The 21,574-nt window shown below is 36.2% G+C and overlaps 1 protein-coding gene across 1 annotated transcript in view; it reads right to left on the bottom strand.

The window, feature by feature from the left end:
- NDST3 (N-deacetylase and N-sulfotransferase 3) overlaps positions 1-21,574 on the bottom strand; it is a 223,764-nt gene that overhangs the window by 100,851 nt on the left and 101,339 nt on the right. Inside the window, exons 5-6 of the mRNA XM_010364853.2 lie at positions 17,372-17,557; positions 11,963-12,091 (exon numbers count right to left, since the gene is read on the bottom strand). Of these exons, the coding sequence (XP_010363155.1) occupies positions 11,963-12,091; positions 17,372-17,557 (315 nt within the window). The remainder of the gene's footprint in view (positions 1-11,962; positions 12,092-17,371; positions 17,558-21,574) is intronic.

The following is a 21,574-nucleotide window of genomic DNA, read 5'->3' as shown; positions in this document are numbered from 1 at the left end:
ATTTATTATTTTGACTATATGTAAAACATTTCATGGTTCAAAATCAAAGCTATAGGCTGGGCTAGGTACCTCATGCCTGCAATCACAGCACTTTAGGAGGTTGAGGTGGGTGGATCACGATGTCAGGAGATCAAGACCATTCTGGCAAACTCAATGCCCAACACAGTGAGACCCTGTCTCTACTAAAAATACAAAAAATTATCCGGGCATGGTGGCACGTAACTGTAGTCCTAACTACTCGGGAGGCTGAGGCAGGAGAATTGCTTGAACCTCGGGGGTGAAGGCAGTGAGCCGAGATTATGCCACTGCACTCCAGCCTTGGTGACAGAGCGACACTCTGCCTCAAAAAACAAAACAAAACAAAACAAAACAAAACAAAACAAAACAAAACAAAAACAAAACTATGAAAACAGTATGGCAATTCCTCAAGGATCTAGAACTAGAAGTACCATATGACCCAGCCATCCCATTACTGGGTATATACCCAAAGGATTATAAATCATGCTGCTATAAAGACACGTGCACACGTATGTTTATTGTGGCACTATTCACAATAGCAAAGACTTGGAATCAACCCAAATGTCCATCAGTGACAGACTGGATTAAGAAAATGTGGCACATATACACCATGGAATACTATGCAGCCATAAAAAAGGATGAGTTTGTGTCCTTTGTAGGGGCACGGATGCAGCTGGAAACCATCATTCTCAGCAAACTATCGCAAGAACAGAAAACCAAACACCGCATGTTCTCACTCATAGGTGGGAACTGAACAATGAGATCATTTGGACTTGGGAAGGGGAACATCACACACTGGGGCCTATCATGGGGAGGGGGGAGGGGGGAGAGATTGCATTGGGAGTTATACCTGATGTAAATGACGAGTTGATGGGTGCTGACGAGTTGATGGGTGCAGCACACCTACGTGGCACAAGTATACATATGTAACAAACCTACACGTTGTGCACATGTACCCTAAAACTTAAAGTATTAAAAAAAAAAAACTATGTAAAAAATGTACTTAGTGAAGTGTTTCTCCCACTCACCCCCTTACTTTTCTGCTCTCATCCCACCATCCCCCCTATTTTAAATGTAATTTTATTTTTATTAATAATTTAAAAGTTTTAAATTTCTATTAATAATTAAGAAAACTCTTTTATTATTTTTGGTGTGTTTCTCCTGTATTTCTTTTTGTACAAGTAGATAAATATCAATATGTATTAAAATTGCCCACTTTTTCCTCCCTTAATATATTGTGGAAATCACAGTACATCAAAATCTTCCTAATTTTATTTGTATAGTAGTTTCATGTATGGCTATACCACAGATTTTTTTAACCAGTCTCTTATGGATGGATGTTTAGGTTGTTACCACTATTTGATGTACAAATAATCCAGTAATGAATAACTGAAAAAATGTTTGCACTCAGATTGTTCATTAAAAAATTGACTTTGTGGTAATTCCTTCTTTAAGGTAGAGTTCTAAAGGTAGAATTTCTGCAGCAAAGGGCAAGTGCTATGTGGATTTGTTAGATGTTGCTAAATTTCTTCCATTAGGGTTGCACCATTTACTCACTCACTAGGATATATGAGAGTACCTGTTTTCCCACAGACTTGCTAACAGAATATCTTAGCAATCATTTGAATTTTTGTTAATCTGTTGGATAAGAAATAGTTTCTCAATATAATCTTACTTTGCATTTTTCTTATTTTGAGTGAAATTGAGCATCTTGTCATAAACTCAATTACTTCAATAAGGTCATATATTAGATGCCATGTTGGGAGAGAATAAAAACTCAGTTACTCAAACCCTCTGTAATCAAGTGAATTCTTTGGTGAGATACTTCCAAGGCAACCAAATTTTCTTTCAGATTCCAAAGATAGTATGTATGTAGTCACAGGAAGTTATGGGAAATGCATTGTCATTTATTTAGAACCTACTATGTGCCAAAACTTTTGCAGTGTATTGTGAATGTAAAATAGAATGAGGCATGATGTCTTCCATCAGGGAAGTCAAAAATTACTGGAAGGTAAAGATAATTGATTATAGGACTGTAGGCAAATTATAATTGGATTATGCCTGAGTACTATGAGAACACAGAGGAGAAACATTAGAAATCAAGCTAGAGGGTTGGGGATGTCTTCTTTAAAAAAATGTTGTATGAGTTCAAATTTGCAGGAGGGCATTCCAGATTGAGGTGATAACACTTTAAGACACAGAGTGAGATAGTACAAAGTTTTGTTCAAGGTACTGTGAATTATTCCATATGGGTGGATTGAAAAGTGCATATAAGAAGTTACTGAACAAAAGGATGAGAAAAGTAGACAGAAGCCAGATTTGATTTATTTTTTTCAAGTGAAGAAATTTTCTGTCTATCCTGAATGCTAGAAATAGTATTTAGGAATTAAAATCTGAGCATTTTGCATTTAGTATTTAGGAATTAAATAAATAGTATTTAGGAATTAAAATCTTTGCTACTGGGTGTCACTGATTGTTATGGGAAACTATCAAAGGATTAAACAAAAAATAATATAATATTCATTTCTCCAACTTAATATCTATTTTCTTACATTTTAAGATAATATCCATTCCAAAAACTTGAAAGTTTTCATACTCCTATTTTTCTTAACTATGGAGGTCAAAACGACTTAATCATGCTTTCTTGTGGTTTTCTTAATTTCACAGTGACAAGTAATGACAGTAAGTTCTCACTTAATGTTAATGGTAGGTTCTTGGAAACTGAAACTGTAAACAAAGTGACATATAACAAAACCAATTTTACCAATGCTTAAATAATCTAAACAAAAGTTAATTTCCTATGACATATTTCTGTCCCCCAAAACATCACCCAGCTTCTAAACAGGAACCAAAGCATTTTAATATTAAACATTGAAATAAATGTGAGCTCTGCATATATTTAGGAAAGGTTAGTAAAAACAAGTAAGATAATCATTTACCCAATTATTCCAGTTTAGGATTGCTTGGGGGCCAGGGCTTATCCTGGCAGTTCAGGGCACAAGGCAAGAACCGACCCTGGACAATATGCTATTCCATCACAGTTTATACAGGACAGTTAACCTGATATGCACATCTTTGGGGTGAAGGAAGAAACCCGAGTATCAGGAGAAAACCCACATAGACACGGGGTGAATGTGCAGACTCCATACAGCTTGGCCCTGGATGGGAATCGATTTTTTTCCTTATCAATATTATAACAAAATGATATTAAAGGAAACAACATTATTCAAGGACCTGCTGTATATAACACCACGGTTGGTAATGAAGAATATTAATAATAGAAAAATAGGGCTGATATGGAGGATAGCAAAGAAATGAAATAAAATGTTTTGGCTTCATAAATTTAAAAGTCTTACCATTTTATAATTAACATCAATACGATGTATTGGTTTAAGATAAAAAGAACATAATTCTTTATTCATAGTTCTTTAAAAGTACATTACACATTTTTCCTTAACTGCAAGTGTTTATTACAGCTTTTCTCAAAAGCACTAGTTTTTTGCTTTTTAACCCTACATGGAGATGGTTTGCTTTTTCTTAGACAATAGCCTGACATGTTTAACCACTCAGATTTTCTCAGTACCAGGTCACTGAGTCATATTAAGAAGGAATGTGCATCATATCAAGACCAATTTAGCCAGGAGTGCAGAAACAGTGTGTTGTAGTGGGTGAAGCGGTGAACTAAGAGTCAGGAAGAATAGAGTTCTGGTCAGAATACTATAGAAGTGACCTCAAGCGAACTAAATAATCTTTTTGGAACTCTAGTTCACCAAAAATTAGGAGATTGATAGATAACCTTCATGATCTTTTCCAGTTTATTAATCCTTTGTTCTGTGTCAGGTAAATTTCATCATCACTTGTGAAAACCTGCTAAAGATTTAGGGCCTCTTAAACTTTTTCTGAAGTCTAAATTTCATTTACTTGCAAGCAGAGACTCTGCCAAATGCAGTTTTATTAAAACTCGGCTTGTTATTCACATTTGGATATACCTTAAAGCAAGTCATACCCCTGAAATATAACTCTTCATGCATTTAGTCAATCATTAAAATACATTTAGCAACCTCTTATTAGATTCAAACATTGATCTAGACACAATGGAAAGCACAAAGATGAAACACACACAGATTACCTGTGTAATAAGAATGCCCCATTATACAGTAGAAAGGATGCACACACAAATAATCACACTGTGGGGCAGGTGACAGGCAACATATGAGACTTACAGATACAGAACAATTGGAACTGAGTAAATAGAAATTCTATTCCTGTATGCCAACAACACAAAATAATTCAATTTTATGTACATCACTATTAGATGATGATTATTATTTTTAATGTAGCATTTATTGTGTAACTCTGTGTGTGTTGTGTCTCTGTGTGTGTTCATGTGTGTGAAGTTTCTGGTTATAACACTAATAGGTGTTCACTATAGATATTTTATAAAAATTAGAGGAAGATAATGGAAATAATCTTCAATCATGTGATCTAGGATAACTACTGCCAACATTCTGCTGAGTTCTTTCTAGTTTGTTTCCATACTCATATCTTATTTTCTTGTAATTTACTTTTCCCATTGAGAAGACCACAAATATTTCCCATGTCATTAAAATTATTATTATTATTATTTTAGATGGAGTCTCACTCTGTCACCCAGGCTGGAGTGCAGTGGTGCGATTTTGGCTCACTGCAACCTCTGCCTCCCAGATTCAAGCAATTCTCGTCCCTCAGCCTCCCAAGTAGCTGGGATTACAGGCATTCACCACCATGCCCGGCCAATTCTTGTATTTTTAGTAGAGACAGGGTATCACCATGTTGGCCAGGCTGGTCAGGAACTCCTGACCTCAGGGGATCCACCCACCTTGGCCTCCCAAAGTGCGGGGATTACAGGAGTGAGCCACCACACCCGGCCAAAATTATTATACAACATGTTTTTAAATGCCTGAATGTATCTTATTGTATAGCGTATTTTATTGCATAATGTATTTTATTACATAAGGGTGAACATAGTTTATTTTGCTACTGGCCACTCCCCCCTCCCTTTTGGACATTTAAGTTCATTCATTCATTTATAAAATATTTTTTAAGCACCTCATAATGCCAGAACTCTTCCTAGTGTTGAGGTTTAGAGTAAACAAAACACAAGATGTAAATGCCCTATTGGAGCTTGCATTCCAAGTGAGTATGGAGCAATACCTATATTAAAATGATAAAATTAACTAGTCCCATCTAAGACTGCTACTTATTCTACTTAGACTTTACAAGCTTCAAAATGAATCTTTTGAGCCTCTCCAAAGAGGTTCAGTTTACTCCCAATCTGTGGGATTGGCTGGAAACCATAATGACTGTTCTCACAGGATTCAGGTCAAGCTAGATAGCTGCATAGCACCTCCCCTTCCAAGTCTTTGCTGGGAGGATGGTTCTTAGGCAGCCGTTGCTCAGTTATAGTTTACAAGTGGGGGGCATGTGGGGATATAAACCAAGAACGGACATTTCACAGAAGACCAGGACTGATATGGGCTGACTCAGAAAGGTGAGCTGAAGCAAGTGGATTCCTTTGCATGGAAATTCGACCTGAGAATCTGGAGGATGAGGCAGTCAGCAGTTAGATTTGGGGCTGAATTCTGATATGGAGAATATGTGATGCATTCACATTGGGCCATTTGTAAGAGTAATTAATGGTCTTGCAGAAATCATAAACAAGCAGCACTTTTTTTGAAGGAATGTATAATGTAATCAGGTGTACAGAAAAGAGAAAGATGTGTGAAAAGCATCTTTGGGTTCATAATAAAGCACTAAGGCAAGATTAACATTAGCATTTCTCATTTTTTTCTTTACCATCTTTAATTTCTATTGTAAGTAAAGTGACCTCATCAGAAAAATATTTACAGTAGACCCCGTATCAAGGGTTTTGGTTACCCATTGTCAACCATGGTCCAGAAAAATTAAATGAAAAATTTCAATAATAAAAAACTCATAAGTTTTAAAGCAGTTCTCATTTTTATGGACCTTACAGCTACCTTGGACTCAGAACACCCTCTAGGTCCTATGATTCCTGAATGTGTAGCTTTCTGGAGTCCCACATTACTTGAAGTAACATTACTTCCTGGAGTCCCATTACCTGAGGTAATTTGAATGAGCCTCTAGTCCTTAAACTATAAGAACTCAACACAAATGAGTCTCTATACAGGAAGACAAATGCATGTGTAAAGAACAGTACACAACAATACATAATTCAGCCCCACTGAATTCAGGAAACAGATTTTCCTTATGCTTTTGACTTGAGAATTTTCTTACTAGGACTCAGATTTCCTTTTTTGAATAGATTCATTTTTCTTTTTAAATCAGGTCGTTAGACAAGTTAATTTCTCTTCCTTAACAAATATATGCTAAATAAAAAACTAGGTACAAGGTATTATGTTTAGACACTGGAATAGTTTTGGAAATGAAAGGCACATTCTCTAGGACCACAAGCGTACAGCCTAATACAACCCACAATTACAATGTAGGATAATAAGTACTTTGCAAGAGTCTGCAGAGGGTGCTATAGAAACACAAGGAGGGGCCTCTAAATCAGAGTAGAAAAGGTTTCCTGAGGATGGTGACCCCTACACTGAATTTCTAGGATGAACAGCAGTAAACACTATTTCAAAATCCAGTTTAAGGTAGAGTTCTCTGGTCACTCAGCAAAACATTAATTCTTACTGTTTTTTAAAGTTCTATTGCAGACTCGGAGTCAGTTTCCATTCTGATCCCTTGATTCTAGGTCTACAATTTCTACAACAGTTTTTGGTAATCTTTGATTACCAAAATCACTTCTCTGTTTTCTTCCTCGGCAATATTTCTCTATTTGCCTGATCCTAAGATTCACCTAAAGCACATGGTGAGTATGCAGAGCCCCAGCTCAACCCTGGAGATTCTGATGCATTAAGTCTGGATTTTTAAAATTCAAGTATCTCAGGCAGTACTCACTATTAGGCATGTTCGGGAATTACTTTTCTAGTGTCTAAAGTTATTATCATTTATTTATTTTTCAGTAAAGGGTTTCCTGTTATTAGAATGTGTTCCAGAACTAGCGAATAAAAAAAGAAACATAAAACTTCCCATTAGGACAAAATGTTATTTCCTTTCAGATGAATTTTATAGATAAGCGCATACACATATATAAATTACAGTGATTTTTTTTTTCAATTTCAGTGTGGGTTAATTTCTTTTTATAAAGGCTTTCTTCTTGAGTGAATTCTGTGTTTTTATTTTAGTTGTAATCAATCTATGTGTTAATCCTAGTTTAAGATATTCACTCTATTCACATCCATGTTTATAATAAGAGAAACACAATTTAGATTTAACTTTTAGGGATTCAGGTAGGAGGGTAAGTAGGGTATGGTAGAAGTATGCTATATCAAATTGGGAAACAGAGACAAAAAGCATTTAATAAAATGTGTGCGTAAAGGGGTTAGCTAATGGTTCTGTGGGATGGTTAATGGTTTGATGCAGGAGGCATAATATTGTTACACAGTCAGGGATTTGCTTCACCTGAATTCCAAACAAATGTAATACTGGAGTGCATTTTTTTTTTTTTTTTTTTTGAGACGGAGTTTCGCTCTGTCGCCCAGGCTGGAGTGCAGTGGCACGATCTCGGCTCACTGCAACCTCTGCCTCCCGGGTTCAAGCGATTCTCCTACCTCAGCCTCCTGAGTAGCTGGGACTACAGGCACCTGCCACTATGCCCGGCTAATTTTTTGTATTTTTAGTAGAGATGGAGTTTCACCGTGTCAGCCAGGATGGTCTCGATCTCCTGACTTCATGATCCACCCACCTCAGCCTCCCAAAGTGCTGGGATTACAGCCGTGAGCCACCGCGCCCGGCCCATGGGCATGAATCGTGTGGCAATCCACAGCTGCTTTTTTGGATTAATAGGTAAGCACTGACTTTATTATCAAGTGTGTTGAAGGGAGGCAAAGTGTTCTACATCTATAGTTGTTAATTACTCAATACCTGGAGTCTATTTATTCAACAAGTGCATAAGCAAAGACTCATAACATCTTGTGATTAGAAATAAGAACACTGAAGCAAAAAGGTGACATTTTTGTTTAGTGCATTTGAGATGATAATATGGCTCCCACAAGAAGTACAAACCTGTCTAAGCCAGAACTTTTTCAATCAGCATATTAATTAACTGTTACTGCATCTTCCTAAGATAGGTGGAACTGGAAACTTGTTAAAATGAACACTATAGTCTTACTAGTTCCTTTTGTCTAAGTATATATGTCATATATTATATAGAGTTTAATTTGTTGAGAGCAGATACAGTCATTGCCAGTTAATCCTTTTTGTTATCTTCATAAGTTTTAGTTCTTAGTACCCTTCTACATATTATTTTATATAAGTATCTAAAGTAAATAGACTCTCACAATTTTTGAAAATATATATGAGTACTCTGTATAATTATAAATTGATCAAGAATGTTTGTATCTGGGTATATTACATGTTTGTGTAGAAATCTCATGCCTGTGTGTTGCTAGCAGTGACTCTGGGGTACTTCCAGTGGCTCTCTCCCACGGCACATCATGAGGTAACTCTCATTACCATCGTAAATCAACAAACACTTTGAGGTCTGTTTCTGACCAATGGGCTCCAAAACCTGATTCAGCACACTTGTAGAGAGAGTCAGTTTTTTTTCTGGGACAGAATCAAATTAGCAAAAGCTCATGAAACCAATAAATAAAAACAGGATACCATCTATTAGTTTAAAATGGGTAACTGTAAATTAGAGAGGAACTGAAATACTCTACAATTACTATGTATACAATTAGAGGGCTCTTTCCAGGTAGTCTGGTTACATGGGAAGAATTGATCAATTAAAATAAAACTTATAAAATTATATTGTGAATTATTGTCCTGGAGAGTACAAGTTCCTATGATTGACATATTCTTTTCCTATAGTAGGATCTACATGGGAAAGTAAACCATAATGAGGAAGTCATCAGTTGGGTTTAGAATAGAAAAAGCAGAATTAGAAAAATTGAAATCGTAATGGTTCCAGGTTCAGGTAGCCTGCTAGGTCCACCTCCCCCAGCTGGATCTGAACCTCAAAGTCTATTAATCAAAAGCCCTGCATCTAACCTATGTGAGAGGGGTCCAGGCCTGTGACATTGGAAAGGCTCATTCAGAGATGACCAAAGTTTTCTCTCCCCTAGACAGTGCTAACATTCGTCTTTGTAATTCTCTATTTTGTTAAATTCACTTGATTGATACTTCTTTCTTTCACAGTGACAAATATTTTGGTAACGTTAGAACATTTCAGGCCGGAGAGTTATTCTGTTTAAGAATTTTTTACCTTTGCTGTGATCTTTCCAGTTTAACTCTGAGGGGTACCTTATTGTAACCCTTTCTCACCCCATTACTGGTAACTTATTATAGCACCTTGATATTATGTTGACATATGGTAAAAATTTTAAACCCTCATTCACTAAAGCCCTGTTTATATTTTCATTTTCAGCTCAAATGTATATGAATGTATTTAAGTGCCATGTTTCCAATACACATCTACCTTTTTGTAGTAAATGATAACCTCACTTGGCATTCTCAGAAAATGGTACTTCTAATTGAGGCCTGGGGTATTAAACTTACAATGACTATCTTTCAAATCCACTATAATTAAAATTCATGACTTTCCTGCAGCTAATGTATACTTTGATTCCATCAAGGTTTTCTCATTTTCATCCTGGCCTAATAAAAAATGTCATTTGCTAAATTACTAGCATGTCTTACTTCATCTGGATCTTCCTTAGTTTCAATACAAACTGTATCCAAGCACTTAATTTCAGGATGGAGAATTCATGGGAAACATGCCACTACTCCTTACTCTGTTCTCCAAGACAGATATCACTAACTAATGATAGCAGTTCTCCCTCTGGCTAGACGTGGGCTGAATCCAGATGTGGGCTTCTTAACCTCTTGTCTCCAGGTGAGTAGAATTGCTTCCAATGTTAGAGTTGGTGTGCCAGATAACGTTAGCTTTGGATTCCTTGTTTATCTTGTGGTATCTGACAAGGTTTGCCATTTATTTTGAGTCTAGGGACTTTTTTCTGAAAATAATTGTCTACTGAAAGTTTTCTGAATCAGGAAAGAACAAGTTTTGTGCGGCTTCCCACCCCGCCACCTTTATTCCTATGAGTCTCCTCCTCAAGATATAAAATTGCCAAATATCATTGATAAAGGCCTGAAAAGTAGGGAGGTTTGTTAAAGAATTTGCTCAGTTAGTCCAGTTAATGTCCAAGATTAACATAAACTTTACTGTAAGGTTTTTAAAAACAAAGACAATAATTTGGTTTTTAAATGAATAAAAAGTATAATATTTCTTATCACAAAATGGATGAAATTCTTAGTATAAATTCATTGTACATGAATGATTTAACTTTGAATTTCTTCCATGCTAAATGAAACTCATTTGATTTAGAAATCGGAGATAAAATCCTACTGTGAACTTTTAAGAAGTTCATGATTATTTGTTAATACTCCTGTTGCTCTATGATGAAAGTAAACGTGAAACATCAGAATTTTACAGATGATAGATTAAAGTGCTTAAAATTATTGGTGAAAATGTTAGCATTTTAAGAGTGTTTTAACTGCTTCTTCAGTTCATAACCAGGCATTGGTTTAACTCTCTTTTACTGTGTATTACTGTACTGGTTGAAATGAGAAAAAAGAGAAGAAAGCTGTATAAGGAGACTCAAAATACTTCCATTTGTGAAAATAGGTAAGTTAGAGGAGTTGTTATATTTCTGATGTTCAAACCAGAGTTCTTTGTATTTTTGGGATCTGAAGGTTGATAAACTTCCAAAAGTCCAAATATCACACTCCTCTAAACTATCCCCATTTTTGAATACACAAGCAGGGTTTGTCCAAAGATGAGTTACTCTTTCTTCTATCTCATTTTCTAGGAGTTAAAACATAGGTATAGTAGATGAATACAAGCAGAATTAAACACAATAAATCTCCTCGAATACAAGTAGATGGTGAACACTATCTGCAATTTTATTTGCAGGGACTATAAAACTAAGATCAAGAGAAGGGGTTTTGCAAATTTTATTCAATTTATCCCAATTGTATCCAACTTTTTTTACTGATAATTTTTTTTACATTTGGAAATAATCACTTTTTTTTTCATCTTGAGTATTGCCAATGCCAGGGGCAAACCCATACATCTTCTGATAAATAAACTTAGCTTTACTTTTTATGATAGTGATTTTCAAAAGGGAAATAAAATCTCTTCTTTTCCTTATACAGCTTACTTCCATTTGTTCTTTCTCTACACAAGTTTCTAATACTTGCCTCAAGCAGAAATATATGCAAATGGTTCATTGTGGAGCTGACACACAAGTATGAAGAAGTAAAAGAGTAGCCCGTTAAATAGGCCTGCTCTGCTTCAGCCTATGACCTAGCAAGACAAGATCTAACATGAAGTAGGAAATATGACTCTATTTGCTTACCTAATTCCTCTACCCTTTTGCATCTACATTAACTTCAAATAGTAAAATAAAAAAGAATAATAGAGGTAACTGTTGCCTAAATGGAAAAAAAAATAAAAAATAAAAACAACAACAACAACAACAACAACAAAACTGGTTCCCAGTGGAAATAGGAGAGTTTTACAGGTGAAAAATTTTATTCTCCATAAAAGCTTCTGATCACTTTCCAATGCAGAGGAGGATCCTCTGGAGCACTTCCCTGGTTCTGCCGTGAGTTCCTCATGTTACTGCTACTTGTAGAATTGGTTTGTCCCCATTTCTAGATGTGGTTCCATTTCGTTTTTACTACTGTTTCAGAGCTAGAACTTCATATTGGCTTGGCTGATGACGGCCCAATCCCTAGCCTCTTTGCCAGGGTAATTTTTGCCAGCCCTATTATTTTTCACTATTTATTTGGAGAATAAAGTACTTACAGGGTTGAGGACGACAGTGAAGAAAAGTTCTCCTCCTTGGATACTCTTATCCAGCTCTTTAGGACCCCCTGGATATTCTTTGTAGAAAATGGTGTGAGTGAAAAGCCCACAGGTTTGTCTTGGGAGAACCTGAAGGAAAAATGAAAAAAGTAAGGAAAAGCTTTTTTTTCAATCAATTTGTTGAAACTTAGCTTTTTGCTCATGGAAGATGATGCACAAGCTAGTGAATTATTCAGGTCTAACTAGTGCCTGGACAATCTATCATACTCTAGGCAAGAGAAGGTGATGCTAATATGGAAGGAATAGTGAAGAAAGTTGAAGAAATATTTTAAAACTAAAATGGGTGTTGTGTTATTTTAGCTACTTGTCTGTTTTAAATATCAAAGTGAGTACTTCTATTATGAGGCCTAGTAGGTTCTAGCATCTTAAGAGATTAAAAAAAAAGAAGTAAAAATGAGACTTTAAAAAAGTATTGGATTGTCACACTATACTGTAATCCTAATAGGCAAGAATTTTAAGAAAATAGTTTCTGCCAAATTCTGCCATGCATTAGAAAATGAAGTCAATTATCAACTCAATGTGCTTCTTAGGGAATGACATTTTAAATTAGAATGAATATTTGAGACACAAATCATAGTATCTGTTCTCGTCTGAAAGGACTACTGCAGGCTATAGTAATTACCTCAGATTCTAAGTGTGAAGCCTGCCAGTTCCTACAGTAAGAAAGAGATTATCCACTTGGCTTGTTACTTTTAGAAAGTGTAGCAACAAAATGATAAAAGGTCATTTAGTAAAAGATCTTCTCTTCATCCTTTGTATATATATTATCTGCTTCAATTATATACACTTGTGATAAGATTTTTCAAATTTTACAGCCTTTTGTGCAAGATGGTAAAGCCTTAAGCAGAATATGTTACAATGACTTCATGGTGACCTGTGTTTGTCACTATACATTTGAAGTAGCAGAACATTAACGAGTATACTTCAGAGAGCTACAAGTGCTACAAAATCATATAGGGGCAGGTCTTCTGCTTATTGTCCTAAGTAAATCAATCTTCATGTTTTATGTCTTTACTCTTAAAGCACATTTGGTTCAGTAAGTGCTTTCAAAATACTACCTGTCCAGGACCTCACATGTTTTGCAACCCTGTAGAAATACACTAGTTTTATTTATTTATTTATTTATTTATTTATTTATTTATTTATTTTAGTTTGAAGGTGTATTAAAATAAATTTTCATCTAGCCCTTGGACAGTATTATATAATACTGGTTATATAATACAATCTATTGTATAATCTAGTCCTTGGACAGACAGCTCAATCAGTATATCTGCATAAATCAAAACTCTATACATCCTATTTATGTTGGTAAGTTGGTAGAAGTTATATCCTTAGAAGCTATTTTATCTTAATAAAATAGTTACAAAACTTCTGTTTAAGCACAAAATATTAGCTCTGACGATGTCTATGTTTAAAAGCATTATGCATCCTCATGATCCTATCTATACACAAAAACAATAACAAAAAACAACTAAATACAAATGCATTCTAACGGAATTAAATTTATTTCCTAACAACTATTATAAATGTAATATTTGGAAATTAAAAATGAAATTTTGAATTTGGAAAACATTTGGAATAAATAAATGCTTTATATAGCATTCATTCATTTATTTTACAAATATTTATTCCAAACTCTATGCTAGCCCACAGAATAGTTAGTTAAGTGCTAGTGGAACTAGCTATGGACTCTATGTTAATATGTTGCCTGGAGTTAGTTTTATGCTAGAATGCTAGATCCATATGCTAGTTCCATGCCAGTCCATGTGAGAGAGCAGAAAGATATGTTTTCTACTCTTGAAGGATTTAAGCTATATTGGGGTAATGAGAAAGACTCAAAAGCTAAATAATAAAATGCTAACATGTGTTAAACGCCATTTAACATTTTAAAAGTGTATGACTATGACTGAATCACTTCTAGGGTTCAGTTTGAGTATTTTGCTTGGAAAATTATAGGATATATACAGAGCCATCTTTGGGACTTGATTGCCTAGCTGATTCTATGCAAAATGAAGAGAGAAGCAAAAAGATGTTTGAATTTTTTCTATTTCTCAAATTGTTTGAATTTCAATGCAGTGAAGAGGAAGTGGCAGGCTTTACCCTGCAACTGCAGGAGCACTACTCCTGCTGAGAGTATGAACCCCATAGAGAGCCCTAGGGGAGTCAGTGGACCACCACAGGAGGCTAAGGAGATGATCAGGAGTGTGGTAAGGGTCATATTCCACTGCCTTGCTCCATAAATGCAGTGGCACTGAATGATGGGCATGTTCCTTGAAACAGCTTTCTTATGCTACAGAAAGGATGAGAAACATTTTTAGGCATTCTGCTGTGGACTGCCCCCTAGAATTGGTTCTGGGAATGTATCAGTATCAAAGTCAAACTTTGAGATGCCGATGAACCTCTGGGAACCTTATTGCTGCTGAAAATAATGGAGTTGATTATGAAAGCCATGGTCAACAAGAATCTTGGCCAATGGGAACTGAAGCCAATATCCTGTACCTAAGGCTCAATCAGGAGCAACTGCCAACAAATACTTCTGGGGGGATATCAATAAAGACCACTTAGAGGGTTTACAGCAAGATTAATGATAGTCTCTACCAATGGGCATTTCCATTAAAATCAGTAAGTAGAGAGAATGTGTAGTCTAATTTCTTAGAGGTCTCTGGCTGATATGGTTAGGGTTTGTGTCCTCACCCAAATCTCATCTTAAATTGTAATCCCCATAATACTCATATGTCAAGGGAGAGACCAGGTGGAGGTAAATGAATCATGGGGACAATTTCCCACGTGCTGTTCTTGTGATAGCGAGTGAGTTCTCACGAGACCTGATGATTTTATAAGGGGCTCTTCCCCATTTGCTCTGCACTTCTCCTTCCTGCTGCCTTGTGAAGAACGTGCTTTGCTTCCCCTTTGCCTTCCACCATGATTGTAAGTTTCCTGAGGTCTCCCCAGCCATACTGAACTGTGAGTCCATTAAACCTCTTTCCTTTATAAATTACCTAGTCTTGGATATTTCCTCATAGCAATGTGAGAATGGACTAATATACTGGTTCTTTCTAGAGAGTCATATTCAACAACCAGGGATTAGAGTATAGAGTGCTGGTTTCCATCAAGTCTTGACTGAAGGAAAATGACTCAGTTGAAAATGCAATAAAACTAGGGGTCCAGAGACTTTGGTTAGGGCTCAAACACCTTAAAGTGTAATTGGTGTTTACATTCCTGATGAAAATACAAAATGATGTGTTGTAGGAATTCAGAGGAGAATAAGATCCCTGTAGGTATGAGTTAGGTATTGAGTTGCTATATACTAAGGTGCTTTGTTTTCAATTATTTAAGATATGGGACTTGATATTGAAGAATAAAAGGAATAGAAATAGGTCGACAGTGGCCAGAAAGTCTCTCAAGGTGGAAAGAATGACACAGGCATGGTAACAGCAATACTATTATGGAGTTTGGTTGGAGTGAGTGTGTTTCAGCTACAGGGAAATAGGAAATAGAAAGGTAGACAGTCCAGATGGTTTTCAGGTACCTGAAGGGCACATTAGGGGATATGGAACTGGAACTAATCAAGGTTAGGAAGGCCAGGATGAAGACAGCATTTTAGAAAGATTAAAAGGTTGGCACTATGGGATAGACTGCAGTGAGGTGGTGGATGGAACCTGTAAATAGATAAAGTAGGAAGCAGCACCAGAGTTAACACATGAAAGTCAAGGAAGTAAATTAAGATGGTGGCAGTGGGAAAGAAAATAAAAAAGATATAAAGGAATTATTGATGAAATATAGACACTGATTGGAAGTGGTGGTGGGGGGATAGAATGATGTTTGAATTACAGAACTGAATTAAGGATAATAGCACAATCAATAGCTGGTTTGAAGGGAAGATTAATGAGTCCTTTTGAGTTGGATTTGGGAATGGATCATCAGAAAAAAATTGCTCTCATACAACAAAATAAGAATGTGATCTAAAGTTCACTCCTCAGTTCCCTATTTCTAGATGCATTCTGTCCCTAGGAGGGCATATTGGCTCCTGTGATCTCTACTTGCTTCTCTATTTGAATGGGCTCCTAGCCCTGTTTTCTCTCGCTTATTGTGTAATCTACTGTCTGCTGAACATTTCCTACTTGGAAACTGTCATCCAAGAGCCCACAAGCCAAATATAGAAGGTTTCCACAGATTGCTGCAAAAGCAGACCCACAGGGACAGTTCCATCAAAACAGGAAAGCTGTTAGAGCCTTGATTACCTCAGGATTCATGCATTTATAATATGGATAAAATGTGTTTTCAGGAGAAATAAAAAAATATAACCCAGGTCTTCTAAACTCCCTCTGGTCAGAATTCTGGCAGCTTGAGCCATAGTAAGTTCATTTTCAGTACAGAGGAAGGGCAGATTGGGATAAAATGTGGCCATTATGTCCCCGTCTAACATTTACAACAGTTTTTATTGAGGGAAAAGTCAAGATGGGAGATTATCTAAGCTGTATGTCTATCCATTCTGTAATTTTTGCAGACATTGAAAAACTGTCTGAAAAGAAATCAGTTATAACCTAATTCTAGAGGGTAGACATCTCTTCAGACATATCAGTTCAACAGAGTGTTGCGGTGGCTCATCACATAGTGTTCTTCTGTGGTGTTTCTTCCCAGTGTGTGATTCTAAATTAGGAGGCCCATTCCTAGCTTTACCAGGACTTTCTTAGGATTCTCTGATTTGGGAATAAATTAGGATTTAATTACTTACTTTTGGAGGTAGTAGCATATTTTGACAATATACATTTGCTGAAATTGTAAAAAACAAAACAGAGAAGCCCAGGATAGAATTAGATGGTGTATGCAAATGATTTAATTAACATCACCTGTCATTTTTACTCTGTATTATTATATGTTAATGATTTTGCAGGGCTTCACATGTGGCTTCTGGCTGCAAATGGTTGAGTTCTGTTTTTAGCCTGGCATGGTAAATAGAAGAACACAGTTTGACTGGCTTGTCAAAGAGCAGCATGGTTAATATAGACGGAGTTGGTGTTAGTTTTTCATACTGAATAACATTTTGAAGAAGTGATGTCTACTAAAAATTATCTGCAAGTTAAATGTAATTTTTTTTAGTATTTTCACATCAGTGCCTGCTTACCAGTGGCAATGTCAGTAATGAAACCTTTTTCAGTTATATTTGAAGAATTGAAAAGAAGTGATTTTAATTAAAACATCTTCTGCTTACATATGACAAGTATGCTTCCTGCAGCATGGAGATTTTCCTACATTTATGCTTCTAGCATTTGTTTTTTTCTTTCTTCAAGTGAGGAATGTAAATCTGGCAGAATTAGTTGTACCCTATGCATACCGGAGGAAGCTCACCATGATGTTTTTGTGGATAAAACCCCTCCGGTATCTAGCTGGTTTCAGATGTGGATATTCTTCAGTGCTGGTGATTTTAATATTCCAGACCTTCTTCCATGCCTCGTAAAGCTGAACATGTACAGGGTAGACGCCTGAATGGTGAGGGGCCACAGCGTAGCCCATGTCCGTCGGAATGCCGTGCTCCTAAGACCAAGCAAATGTTAATTAGAGCATGTAAAGATTTATCTTGATCCTATTCTTACACTAAGATTTTCAAATGTACTATAAATATATATGTTTAAATGCATCATTACTTAATTGTGTGGTAAAATTAAAGTGGTAAGTATTAACACCTCTAGACGTCATGAAGCCTGTTAGCCATTTCACCAGTCTTTATGTTGATGCATCTGTGTTTGAGGGGTGGTGAGACAGAACTAGTGATTTTAATGAATAATTTGAAAGAGCCTCCATTTTGCGCATCCTTGTTGTAGCCACCTTTTTTCCTATTGCCCATAACGTCAACAAGTTAAATGTTAGACACTTATTGCAAACAAAACTAAGCACTTCCCACAAAATAAAACCAATATTTATTAGAGGAACAGAACACATTCCAAGTTCATTAGGCTGCTGGTAAGATTTTATTTTGTCTGCTGTACAGTTTCTACCAAGTTTGCCACATTTCTGTTGTCCCCTCAGCATGTGGGCCAGTAGTAACAATGTTCCGTGCCTTCAGAGAAGCACACACTTTTGATTGGATAATGTAAAATTCAACAGAGTAATTTTTTTTTTTTTTTTGAAGTAGAAGTCCTTACAGTGAAAGCTGAAGGTACTCAAACAGCCAGATATTCTGGGAACTTAGTTGATCTGAAGTCAAGCTCTTGTGCATAAAATGACTCTAGTTAAAAAAAAGGCATAGAGGAAAATTACACAGGAACACAAAATGAAATGTGTCCTTTACAAATAGAACACCCATGGCTTCAGTAGTTGACAGGTGTTCTTTTCCTCCAAAATTATTTTTTATTTTCCGTTTATATTTTTCAATTGCTTGGAAAAAAATCTTCAAAAATTCCACTCAAAGGGGTTCTTTTAAATTAATGACTGTCTTCACGCCAAATAACAATTTCACATACACAGAATCATAGTATCAGGCTGCTAAATGGTTTAAATTGCAGAAATATGCAGCCGACTGATATGGAAAAAGTTAGAGATATGGTTAGCTTTGTTTTTAAACCTAAACAATAACAGGAGGGGAAGAAAGTATATGAAGTGCCTGAATGCAGAAGGAAAACAGCTTGCCAATGGTTTACGATTACCTAAACACTTGTTCAAATTCCTGCATATGGCATAAAAGGCCCTCAAAATTTGGTCCCAACCTACCTATATAGTCTCATCTCCTATCAGCACTCATCACCCCAATTTCTGATGATTTCCTACATGTCACTGCTGCATACTGTACAGACTGTTTTCCTCAATTGGAATGCCCTTTTCTTATCTTGTAAACTCTGTTTATTGTTCAAAACTCAGTTCAGTCAGCTGTAGTTGAGGATGCCAAAAACGGAAGCCACCATCTTACTGCTGTGAGAAAGAGGATGGGTGGTATTGGAGGTTGAGTGGACCATTCCTGTGTTTCTGAAAGGTGGGAGGGAAAGTTTCATATTCTTCATTTTATTTGCATCATTTACAGAAATTACCATAACTACATAACCATCATATTTAGAACTCTACTAAAAATTGAATTGAAATATTTCATTGCTTTTTTCCTACTGGTTTTTAAAAACTCAAACTAAAGTAATTTTTCCCCACTAGACATCCCTTATCAACACATAATTTGTGCTCAACTAAAGTGGTTGAAGGCTAGGGGTATGGTGGTAAAGACCAGATGAAGAAAAATGAATTTATACCATAAACATTAAAAAATGAATTATAGGTTAACAACTTTAAAAAATGTGCTGAAGTAACTTTATTATTTCTGTAGTGGTTATTAAATACTATTATTTTAAATTTCAGCTTTTACATACAGGGGGTGCATGTGCAGGTTTGTTACATGGAAATGCTGTGTGGTGCTGAGGAGGTTAACAACTTTTCGAAGAGTATAGGAAGAACCAAGGAATAAATTCACAATGATGGGAGCTATGTTATAAAATTCCAGTATCTGCAAATTTGTAAGAAATTATGCTGTTCAAAAGCTCAAGGTAGTTTTCAATACCTGCGAGTAGTCAGCTGTGTCTTAAGGACCCACATGGCATGAAAGGATGGCCCAGCATAGCAGAGACACTTCCCTTATTTTGGATTTAAAAATATTTGGCAACGAATGTATATACAGTTTTTACTTTTTTTCCCTAGCTTTAACACTAAAGAACTACTGTGATTTCTAATTAATTAATTAATTTATTGAGACGGGGTGTCACCCTGTTTCCCAGGCTGGTGTACGGTGGTGGTGATCATAGCTTACTGTAGCCTCAACCTCCTGGGCTCAAGCAATCCTCCTACAATAGTTAGGACTACAAGTGAACACCAGCACACCCAACTAAATGGGGCTTTTTAATTTCATCTTTTATTTGTGTGCTGGTGCAGTGTGGCATAGTAGCAGAAAACATCGCTTCTGGAATCAGACATATCTGGCTGTTCGTGCTCTCATTTACCAACTGCGTGGCCTTTGGCAAACAACCTATGAGCTCTAAGCCTTGTTTCCTGTTCTCTAAAATGCTAATCATAAGGGCATTAACTCAAAGTGGTTCAGAGGTAATTTTGAAAGGCAGTTAGTATAGTTCTGGAAACATGATACACATTTAATGAATTTTTAAAATTACGGTTGTCATTACTACACTGCCTCTATTGTTTTTAGATGCCATGATCCTACCACTCAACTATAATGTGGAAATTATGAAACTACCAGGCCACTTATTTTCCACTAAAAGAGACAGACTGTATTTTCTACTTTCACTGCAGATTTTGGGATTCTTCTCATGAGGCTTCTGTGGTGAACTCTGACTTCTACCCCACGACCCCTTCCTAAGCCTGCTTCTCTTCTGATTCCTCCGAATATGCTCAGCCACTGCCAAGTGCTTCCAGCTCATGAGTCATTCAGTTAGTAGAGGGCCACTTTTAAATTCATTTTTGAAAAAGGTAACATACAGTTGCTCCCAAATTTGCATTCATCACCAGAGAGAACACCTGAAATGTTATTGTATAGAAAAGTTTGGGCTAAGATTGCAGGTAGTGTGATCTGGAAGGCAGGCTGTCATGTTTTAAAAGCTTTAGCCATCATGCTAAGTTTTTGGCTGATTACTCTCCTCCAGATTGTTCAATTTGTGATTAAGCACATATTGTTGTTTAATCTGCAGCAAAAAGTCTACCTTAAGAGTTAATTCTAATTAGTCTTTTCATTGATCCTTGATTGAAAGTAGATCCAGGAACTCTGGAATCTATGTTAAGAGTTTTCTAGTGGAGGACATGGTTCAGAAACACTGAGGAATATGGCTATGTAACTACGAAATGTAAATGAAATATTTGGAACACAAGTGGAATTAATAGTCTCAATAGTTGAACTCATGATTTCCACATCTCAGCCCTACCAGATATTCTCTTTCTCCAGGGTTTCTCCATGTCATTAAATGACACCATCAACCATCAACAAACAAGTTGCTGTGTTGAAAGATAGTTTTGACACCTGCTGTTTCCTCTTTTCTAAATCTAGTCCACTGCCATGTCCTATCAGTACTATCTCTTGTATATATCTTAAATTTAGCTACTTTTCTTCAATTCTATCATTACCATCACTCTAGTCGAATCTACCATCTTATCCCATTGCCTTTTGGCATAGAATTCCATTCCCTCTCTTGCTTCCTTCCAATACATTTCCTGCAAAGTAATATTTAAAAGATACAAATATGATTTTATGGCTGTCTACTCAAAATCCTTTCCTGATTTCCCTTTGCATTTAAATTACAAAATTCTTAGCATGATCACAAGCACTGCATATGATCCTTGCTTCTTTGTCTAGCCTCATCTTGCACCACCCTCAATCCTTCACTGAATTTTAGTCACATGAACCTTTCCCTGAAACTCACCAAGCACTTTTCTACCTCAGTATCTTCCTATATATGGTTTCTCCCCCTGAAATGTTTCTACTCCAAATCTTCACCTGGATAAATCTGAAGATAATTTATTCTGTCATATCTTCAGAGAAGATTTCACTGACAAGTCCCAATCTAAATGAAG

The sequence above is a fragment of the Rhinopithecus roxellana genome, chromosome 2, assembly GCF_007565055.1.
Source record: "Rhinopithecus roxellana isolate Shanxi Qingling chromosome 2, ASM756505v1, whole genome shotgun sequence".
In the NCBI taxonomy this organism is placed as follows: domain Eukaryota; kingdom Metazoa; phylum Chordata; class Mammalia; order Primates; family Cercopithecidae; genus Rhinopithecus; species Rhinopithecus roxellana.
The sequence above is the reverse complement of the archived record's forward strand: the minus strand, read 5'-3'. Positions and strand labels throughout refer to the sequence as shown.